This window comes from Galleria mellonella, unplaced genomic scaffold, assembly GCF_026898425.1.
Source record: "Galleria mellonella isolate WM207_F2 unplaced genomic scaffold, CSIRO_AGI_GalMel_v1 utg33, whole genome shotgun sequence".
In the NCBI taxonomy this organism is placed as follows: Eukaryota; Metazoa; Arthropoda; class Insecta; order Lepidoptera; family Pyralidae; genus Galleria; species Galleria mellonella.
In genome coordinates this window covers 10930969-10941561 of record NW_026442079.1, presented here as the reverse complement: position 1 = coordinate 10941561, position 10593 = coordinate 10930969, and the positions used below count along the sequence as shown (strand labels likewise).

Here is a 10593-nt window from a genome sequence, read left to right as displayed (position 1 = left end):
AATTTGCTGCAGTAGTTTTTGCATAATACCGGAATAAATGTATACAGACAGAATTGCTAAAAATATTTATTGTCGTCTCTCTTGCTCTTACTAAAACCCCTCATATCACATAATGTAATTGTAATTAACATATTAGTACAATTCCCTGGATTATCACACAGTCGCAATATGCGTCTATTAAAACTATTTCAAATTTTAAATTGTAAGCATTTGTAATTGGTGAAATAAATAATTGTGACAGACGAACAGACAGTATCGCACCATAAGAGCTCCTTTGTAATATTTTGATATGGAATTCTAAAAACGGAACGAAAAGTGCGGCGACATCTTTAGACTACTCAACTGTCGCTCTAATTTAAGCATTATATTATTTTCCTTACCTCGAACTTCTTTAGTTTGGCTCTAATATTAAAACTTACCATTATTGGGTGATAGTCTTCTTGGAATCGATTGTGCAGTTTTGTTCCTGTCGTGAAGCAACAAACATATGCAAAGTTACAACCCTATAATTGTTCAATCCACCTCAACCGAAAAGACGCATCCATGCAGATTATTTCATCACCGCCAAGCAGCTGTGCTCGCTTGTTTTAAAGGGTGGATGGGATACGACATGGATTTTATACGGTAATGGCATGCCTCCGTACCCAATAATTTTATTCTTAGCCCTTGAAAACGACAACGCGTGTCTTCCCGATGTTTACCATTTTCTATCAAGTGGGCACTTAATGTTTTGCCAAGTTGTATAAACAACATGACAATACAGTGTATTTGCCAAATTAGAGACATTAATATCACGTATCTTGTGGAAAGAAATTATAACTTCTATATGATACCATATTATTATCATCATATCAGCCTTTAACTGTCCACTGCTGAACATAAGTCTCTCCCTTGTGGGGTTTTGCCAGTAGCTGCCATGTTTGGCAGGCGGATTGACAACCGCAGTTAGGCTTTAGAGATGTTTTAAGACGGACGCTGCTGCCTATCCCTCGCCCTCCCTTAGCCTCTTACAACACCCACGGGAAAGGAAGGAGTGGCCTTTTCTATGCCAGGACCAACACGGCGACGTACCATACCCTATCAACCGTTAATTGTCCACTGTTGCACATTCTACCAGAGGGAGACTTTGTACAAGTCGATTGCTTGGGCACCTCTGTTCCATTCGTGTTTCTACCGTGAAGCAGTTGTGTTTGCATGGCTGTGTTTCGGTTTGAAGGGTGGGATATGGCGTGAATTTACTGGGTACAGAGGAATAACACCTGAATCCTCAGGAATGGCAACGCATGGGAGGTATCATGGGCGAAACAGTATACTCTGTTATGTCCATGGTACTGCTCATGTCTATAGGCGACGGTTACCACTTTCCATCAGATGGGCCGTCAGCTTGTTTGCCAATCTAAGTAGTATAAAAAAAACATAGGCCAATAGAGAGGCCCCCAATGGGGGGGATCTTCTATATTACTTAAATTGTGAATAGAAATTGCTGATTGAGATCAAACTAAAAGATCATACTAATAAAAGACAGTATATTTTTCGACGACTTTATTCTAAAAAAATCCTTATCAATTAACTTGTTATCTAGAACTTGATATATAATTTTGAGATCCTAAGGTGCACGTGATAATAACATATTGCCTGCAGAAGAGACATAGTCGAATGAATCGTGGACAATATACAGTCGTGACTAGTAAGAGATATTAGCATCATATCGATGAAGTTTAAACTATTATAGCACCAGCTTATTTTTTTGGCAATATTTTTAAAAAGAATTCAAGTGAGCATAAACATGTTATGTCCATGGTATATATTTGTTGCTAAGGAAAGATTATAATAAAGACTGATAGAACTATGAAAATTTGCTTTGACTAGGCGATTTTTAATACCGTGAACTTTACAGTGCATTCTCTGAAATCCGGTGACAACTTACCATCGGATAGACCATCAGCTTGTTTACCATTCTAAGTTGCATAAAAAATGTAAAAAAATAAAAAATGGACTGTCATTATTGACAGTTATGCTGACTATTTGTATTTTAAAGCGTTTTGTTTATAATTTAATCTAACGACACCCTATATAATAAAATTCCTTAAGTTGTATAAACTGCACTTTGCAGCAAAGATCTGTAAGTACATACAAGTTGAAATGGAAATTATTAATATCCTTTTAAGTAAATATTTTACTAATGTTTTATTTAAAAATGTCCAGTTTGGACATTTTTCCAAAGAATTTGCAATTGAAAAGTAATTAAATATCTTGAACCTTCCATATTAATTGTTGATAACTAGACACGTCGTGTTTATATAATACCCTCTTGGGGGGGGGGGGGGGGGGGGGGGGGGGGGCGGTCTAGTTTCAATGTTAGAAAAGAAAAAATACTAAGAATTCATCCTGTATATATTCAATATATATATATATTCAATATATATATATATATATATATATATATATATATATATATATATATATATATATATATATATATATATATATATTCAACCGACATTCGACAGTTAGGTGAAAAGGAATGGTATCGTAATCCCACCATGAAATTGTACAAGTATTAATATTGAATCCATTTGCAATATTTATTCGACTATGTCTTTTCTGTTTGAATCACCAAGTCACAAAATCAGTTTCTTGATAGTGGGCAAGTTTGATGCATGATGCAGTCAATGATAAAATGTGATAACAGTGTAATAGATCAGTGGTTTGCATGACAATTTGTAGGCCGTGATCATTAGCTACCCCTAATAACCGCCACTATCAAGTTACTGCATATTGCGTATCATTCCCATTGTAGTTAATTTCACAATAAACTATGTAAAATTATATCATCAAAAAGATATTTTCATATCACCTATCTAGTAATTTAGTTTTTTTTTTTTTACTTCACTACAACAATGTTTTACAAGTAGTTTACTGTTGACAACGATATTTTTAAGCTGGTTGGAAAGGAAACATAATTTGACACATCATACTAGATGGCGCAGGAATCGAGATTTGCAATTTTTCTCAAGCATAGTTTGATGAAAAATTCCTAAATTGGCAAGTGATTTTTTTTTTATTTTTTTACAGATGCATTTATCGTCCTTACACCTTGCGATTCGAACCTCACGATCGCCTATCAATTTTTGTGTTTTCATTTACTATCAATACGTCAAGAATCAGTACAATAAAGTATCCTATAGTGTAACCCATCCGCGTACAAAATTTGAGTCAACTTCCTTCAGCCGTTTAAGCATCATTGATTAACAAACGTACAAATATTAAAACATCCAAACATAGAAATATCTAGACATTCAAACATTCAAACACCCAAACATCTATATGAACTTTCACATTTATTATATTAGTAGGATACATACTTATGACATTTATTAAAAATTAATTCAAAACCTATACTACAGACCACTGTACAGTGGCCATGTTATTATCAGGACAATTAAAAAACGGTCATAGTCGTCCGAAGTGAAAACTCCTTAGCTTAACAGACACGTAAACATTATTTTGAGGTTGTTAAAAAATATATTTTATTAGCAATTACTTTTTTTTCAACGTACAGTAATGTAATAACAAAACTCTCATTTATTCCGTTGTTTTATATGAAAAAGAATGAATATACATATATATTTGTCCCCATCCTAAAGAGTACCCATCGTGCCTAAAAAGTTTTCACTTAAAATGAATGAAAATTTTTAATCTCTTTAAATTGTAATATAACTACTGAAGTACTGAATATATAACGAAACTACGCTATAAATAAACATATTAAAAAAAAATTATTAATGATTTTTAACAAATTCACAAAATCATGTTTTTACTTAATATAAAAATCCACAAAAATTGAAAGGCTGTGCCCCAATAGATTTCCCAATCCATATTCGCAGATTACAGTCAAAGCTCTATTGTATACGTCACTAACAAGTATTTTGGGCTTTAATGGACTGAATTTTAGTAAAATTAAAAAATAATCACAGACGAGAAAAACAAAGACTAAACAAACCAGTACATCGAAACCACACTATAATAAAAAATAATTAACGTGATTTATTATTAATGTTTGAACAACCCTACCCTACCTACTATAACGCTGTTTTGTCGCGTATTAAGAGCCAATGGACGTACAATACGTACATTATAAATGTATGAATTTTGTCGTGTATTTGCAGACGGGTTGATACGTTCCATGCCATAGATATAGATTTAAATAGATGCCGCATTTACACGTACTTTGCATGTCAATTTTAGATCTCAAAATAGGTGCACGAGAGCCTAATTGACACTGACTAAATTTAATATAGTAGAAAGAAGTTTAAAAAAAAATGACAAAAACAGCATTACATTTTCGAAATGATTTAGAATGGTAGAGAACGGTACACTGTTTGATACCACTGAACAGTAACACTGAACCACCGTCCAGTGTTAAATCTGCCAAATGTATATATTAAACTATTACAATTGTATATATTAATGTATAAATTATAATTGAACTATGTATTAAAGTTTAAATATATAAGTAAATTTATTGCAGCAGGCGATATGCTATCCAACAATTAGCTATTGTAATATCAAGAGCACATAGTTTACTAGTGGCTCTCTTAGTTCTTGATGCAAATTGTGGTAATTGCGGTGTCTATCTATGTCTGCCTATATCTATGTTCTGAATACATCACTTGAGATCTAAACAACATAGTCCTTTTACATCTGTGATCGGTAACTAAGAAATAATCAAGTATTGACTGGAAATTAATTTCAACAATAGAACCCCTAATAAAAATATAACTCATCACCGTCCCTTATACGTTGTTGCACATAAAACTTACGTAACTAAATACATTATTAACTAAAGGCGATCTTTGGTTCTTATAATAAATTTATACGCCCCGCATAATAGACCCTTTTTGTACACATGTTCACCCCTAGCGACGCGTGCGCACATATACTGTCACAGAAAAACGTTCTCAACAAACAACAAGTGAATACACTCATAGGTATAACTTTTGAATGATATTGTTAATTTTACGTTACACGAAGAAAAGTGAAGTTAACAAGCGTATCAGTAAAGTAGAGAACTTATCTTTACTATACTTTTAAATAACAATTCCCTGTTACTTATGACGACTGCGAGAAACGACTGGATTAGGGCAACACTAAGGTATTTATGAATGTCATTCATCAGTATTATAGAAGATATAATTATTTACGTACATATTCACAATTTACACGATGTAAATTTTTATATACAATAGTTTGAGAGCAGGCAGTTAAAATTTTGTAAGCGAACTTACAAACTGATATTGCAATGTTACAAAAACGGCACTAAAAATAATAATAATAGAGCATAAAAAATAAATATTCACGTAATTATTTTAAAACCTTTTTTCTTTCTAATTTCATAATATAACATATTATACACGTAACCCTACCTAATTACTTTTTTTTAACCAAATTACTCTGCTAAATGCGAAAATTATATAAACGTAATTGTTGATAAATTCTGTCTATTCATTACAGGCTATTAGCGTATACTTGAATGAGGCGCCGTTGTCTATCTTGCTCTAATTTGTTTCTTTATCATGTTTTCTCTCTTTCATATTACTCTTTCTAATTATTTAAAAATACAAGTCAAAAAGCGTTAGGTCCAATATCTCGAGCACGTGTTCCGACATGACATATATCAGCTGCTTCTACTTCTAATGATGGGCAAAATAGAAGGCAATAAATAGATGTGGAGGACATAACGTCACAGGATTACTAGTACGAAAATCTATAATTTAGCAAATAAAAAAGACGAATTCGCGAAACTGACGGTCAAATAGAAATTAAGAAAAAAAAAGTACTAAAACTTCTAATGCGGGAATAAATTCCGAGACACATTCATCAAACTTTCTAAATGTAGAAGCCACAAGACATGAACTTTATTATAGAATTTATGTAATAAGGTTTTGTCTTATAATAATGAATTGAAAGTTGAAATAGGGGACGGACTAGTCTTCGAAACAAAACGAAGTGAGATTGTGTAGTATGTCATATAAACATTTTAGTACTTTGTCATGTTGTTTTTATTAGTTTAAATTAGTGCGACAAGATACTATAATTTTTCCGTATCATTACACCCTGCTCTATACATGAATATTTAGATATGAAGAGTTGTTTGTAATGCTAATAATGCATCTAGATTTATAGGTCGTAAAATATAACATATTTGTAATGTTTGTAAAAAATATAACATTTTTTACGTTACTTTACCTAATGCAGCACAAATAGTAACACATTGGTGTACCATAAGATAAGCAATCAAAAATAAAAATTTTATAACGCGTCACGGTTACGATATGATGAAATGCTCTTATCTGGACGCATTGTTAGGATTTTATATAATAACAATATGTTATTTTAGTGGCCGTTCCTAATAATTAGTGTTGTTGGTACTTACTAGAACAATCATAATTTTGTATACCATTGTTTACATGTGACATATCTATAGGTGAAATTTTTTATTATTATATTTTCAGACTAACAGCCATTTATCATTTAACACTGACCAAAAAGTAATTCTGCCAAAACATGAATAAATTTATTAATTTATTTTATTATGTTGATACTTCTAAAAAGGTTGCACAAATTCATGTTTTAGTTTCGTCAATATAGGGCAGTGCCGACTCTTAAATGAAATAATAATGAAGTTGTTCTCTATTATTGGAGACATATTATTGGGAACAGCCGTAACATGGACGTACCGGAAGTGGGGTGGGGAGAAGGGGAATAAGGGGATGTAAACGCGTAGTAAGGCCAACATAATTATCGTTTAGAAGGCCTGCGCGTGCCGACAAACGCCGCAGCCGAGCGCGAACTCCTCACCAGTGGGCGGATGCTGCACGTGCAGTGGACACTCCTCGGAGGAGCCAGGGAGCTGTTCTCCCTTTGGTCCTATTACACAACAACATTTACATATTACAATTCATTGGCCTAATGTTCAAAACTTTAAACAATAACTAACTAAATTAATCTAGACCTTCTGAAACAAAACTGTGAAAACCGCAACGAATTTGTAAAATTTTATTATGTCAATAAGATAATAAATGCCACTGAACATATTAAAAGAGCGCCATCTATCCCGAACTGAACAGAACTTGTACTATCAATTAGACGACTATACTATACATACGAAACACCCAAACATATATAAACAGACACACTTGTGAATAGTTAAATTAAAGGGGATTAAAACCCGCGATTATCAAAAAGTAAGGCAGTACCAATAACAGCTAGGCCACAATAGTTGTCAAATCTAGTACTGGTCTTCTCAAATAGAGTATAAAAAAAGTAAATACCTGCAGGACACTGAGGCAAGAGATGTTTGGGTATATTGGTGACCCGCTGGAAGTCATCATGGCACGCGTTGCAGAAGTGTGATGTGCCGAAACAGAAGAACACCGCCACCTACATTATACACATACCTACATATTACATGAGGATAAATTTGGTTACACCAAAAACTCTGCAATTTCTATCACATCAAGTACGGTATTAAATTAATCTCACAGTGCAGTTATTTAATAATCGAACTAATAGATTACGACTTGATGGGGTACATTATTAACAAAGAGGGCTAGGATTCCCATCCAGCAGGTCTACCATGAAATGAAATTCCGAAATTTCGGACTCAATTTCGTGTCTTTGTTTACACCAAAATCGGACCAATAAATGGAGTTTAACATTTTGTTCCTCATACATCCTATCATAAAAGTCCAAAGGAACAATATTATAACATTTTTAATATTTCCAATCGACATATATTATGTAATTTTAACATCAAATTTGCGTTTCGTTTGGCTCCGAAATTTCGGAAAACACTTCATGGTAGGCCCTCAGACCCTTCCCTCCTCAGACACATGTTTACTACTACATTTATACATCGAACATACCGAGCAGCAATATCGACACTTGTACTCGAGGAAGTCAGCGCCGTGTTTGGGACAGGTCCTGGCGCCGGCGATGTCGCTGCAAGCGCCGCAAACCAGTTCAGCGGGCTCCCACCACCCGCTCGTCTCGGCTTCACACCTCGCCAGCCCACCGAAGTACGCCTGTTGGTAGTGCCTTATATATTTTATGAAACAACTGACTGACGTCCCTAGACGGACATATATCGACCATATAGGTGACGTGCTGAAGAAGAGCCAAATTAAAGGTAACCACAACCGTCGATCATGTATGAAAAGATTGAAGAATGTGGAAGAAGCAAAAGAAGTTTGTTTGAATCGAAGAATTTGGTGTTGCATTGTTTCTGCCTACCCTAATGGGAGACAGGCGTGACAGATATGTATATATGTATGCCCAAAATACACCAGTACCCATTAAGCATTCTTGAAATCTATGGTGTTATGTCTATGGAAACGAAAATATTTTACCTTACATAAAAAAAGCTTATAGGATGCATAATATAATGACCTTTTCACATTTATGGCAGACGTAGTAAGCGTATCTCTCCATGGCATAAGCGGCAGGATCCTGCGGCATCCGGCCACGGGCTCCGCCCGGTGCCGACACGCCCTCATACTCGAGCCTCATGAGAGCTTTACGCTTCACCTCCTCCCGTAACTGCTGTATCGGGGCCAATAGTTCCTCTAACGTCCAATGCTCCATATCCTCCTGTGAAAGGAAGTAAATTAAACTCAATATAAGCTGTCGTTTTTCTTTATAAAACAAACCACACGAAGTTTGTTTTACAAAGAAAAACGACAATCTGTAAACAAGTACGCCGCAATGCGGATTCTGTTTTACGCTTTTACGCTTACCCAAACGCCTACTTAAATCCTCTTTTAATATAGCTGTGATCCATCAACTACGTATATTATCCGTATTCTTACCTTGCATATGGGACACTGTGAGAAAGAGAACGTAATTCTTGGTCCTATCCACTTATTGGCGAGCACTTTTTTACAACAATGCAGGTGAAACACGTGACCACATTTCAACTGAAAAATAAATGGGAAATTTTATATTTCTTTAACTAGTATTTATAACTGAATTTCAATCCAACTAAGCAATTTTTGTTAATAATCTCCGTCACTAACAATCCCCCCCCCCTCCAACCAAGCTTCTATTCACCTGTATAGCGGGCGCGGCTTGCAGTGGGTCCGTAAAGCATATCATGCACATGTCATCGGCATCTTGTCGTAACGGTGCAGAATCACCGCGACCCGAGCACCCGAACAAGCAAGGCAGGCACGTCCGTTCGCAGCGAACACCGCCGCACATGTGACCGCAACTTAGCACGCGGTTGCACGCTTGACGACCGTGCTCCTGATATAATGCATAATTTAAAATTATATAAATAAAGATAAATATAAAATGGAAATTACAATAAAATAAGTTCGTGAAATTGCAACAACTTCACGAAAATTTTTAACCAAATATTAAATCAATCTCTTAATCCCCTATTATTTTATTACATTAAATTATGATTGTAAAAAAGTTTTAATCATTCCCGACATAGTTACTAGTTCGCCAATTTTGAACTTTTCTCGACGAAAAATATTTATTTCTCTTAGATTTTTTAAACATTATCTCAAGTTTTTCAAAATAAATCCATCATCAACAATAAGCTTGAAATATTAACACTACTAAAGAATACATGTTGTAAACATATATTTTACGATATGTGTTTTGATGGAAGGGGTGACAATTACCTGGCATTGTTGGTCGGCGCACACATTCCCAATAGCTAATAAACCAGTAGTGCTCCTTGTACCGCAGAACCGACATGTACCAGAGTACCCGACAGCTCCTACCGCACCGTCTGTACCATCTGCCGTCGAGGGGTCGAACATCGTCTCCATTTCCCTAAACTCCGCTAAAGCTTTCAGGGTCCGTCTGTCCACTAGCAGAAGTAACCAGAACAGTTTCGCTCGACCACAACCTTCGTGAATGTCTATTCTAATAGCGCTTTCCTCTTCTTTGCAAAGCTGTTCAGAAAATTAAAATCAAACTATTAATGTTTATATATTCATTTTTATACAACACACATCGTTTACTAATATATAAGTTCAAGACAGGACTGCAATAAATAATAATATCCGCCTCGAAGGACCAAAAATATAAGAACGATGATAATTGATATAAAGTAATAATTGACTAAACACATACTACAAAACATATGGAGTAAAGTATTTATTCACTTTAGACATATAGTTATGCTTTTTATCTATTAATATAAATTTATTAAATATTACAATTCCTTATACTCATAATATATAACGTAATTAATAAAATATGATAACATGAAATAAAAAAAATTGCTTTAATATTACCTGTCTCTGATGCGTACGCGCAGAACGGTTTAGATGCAGGAACCGATCACATTCGCCACATAACGGCCCACACGTGCGACACTCGATGACAGCCAGGGTCGCACCGTCGTCGTGGTTCGAACAGAACGGTCGAGCTTCCACCGCGTCGCGGCGACACTCACGACCGTCACCCACACCATTTATTCTAAATAAAATTTAATTCCATTAAATGTTTCAAAAATCATTTATCCACTGTTGGTCAGAGTTCTCTCCCATCGACTGTCCTAAACAACGATTCCCA

The 10593-nt window shown here is 34.9% G+C and overlaps 1 protein-coding gene across 4 annotated transcripts in view; it reads right to left on the bottom strand.

Moving 5' to 3' along the window:
* Window positions 1-3637: 3637 nt before the first annotated feature.
* Window positions 3638-10593, bottom strand: part of LOC113518531 (E3 ubiquitin-protein ligase MYCBP2) — a 162209-nt gene continuing 155253 nt past the window's right edge. For all 4 annotated transcript variants that reach the window (XM_031911492.2, XM_052896688.1, XM_031911494.2 and 1 more), the window contains exons 67-74: window positions 10314-10497; window positions 9693-9968; window positions 9112-9306; window positions 8871-8978; window positions 8452-8652; window positions 7929-8087; window positions 7335-7443; window positions 3638-6930 (exon numbers count right to left, since the gene is read on the bottom strand). In XM_031911492.2, the coding sequence (XP_031767352.2) occupies window positions 6809-6930; window positions 7335-7443; window positions 7929-8087; window positions 8452-8652; window positions 8871-8978; window positions 9112-9306; window positions 9693-9968; window positions 10314-10497 (1354 nt within the window). In that variant the 3' untranslated portion in view covers window positions 3638-6808. The remainder of the gene's footprint in view (window positions 6931-7334; window positions 7444-7928; window positions 8088-8451; window positions 8653-8870; window positions 8979-9111; window positions 9307-9692; window positions 9969-10313; window positions 10498-10593) is intronic.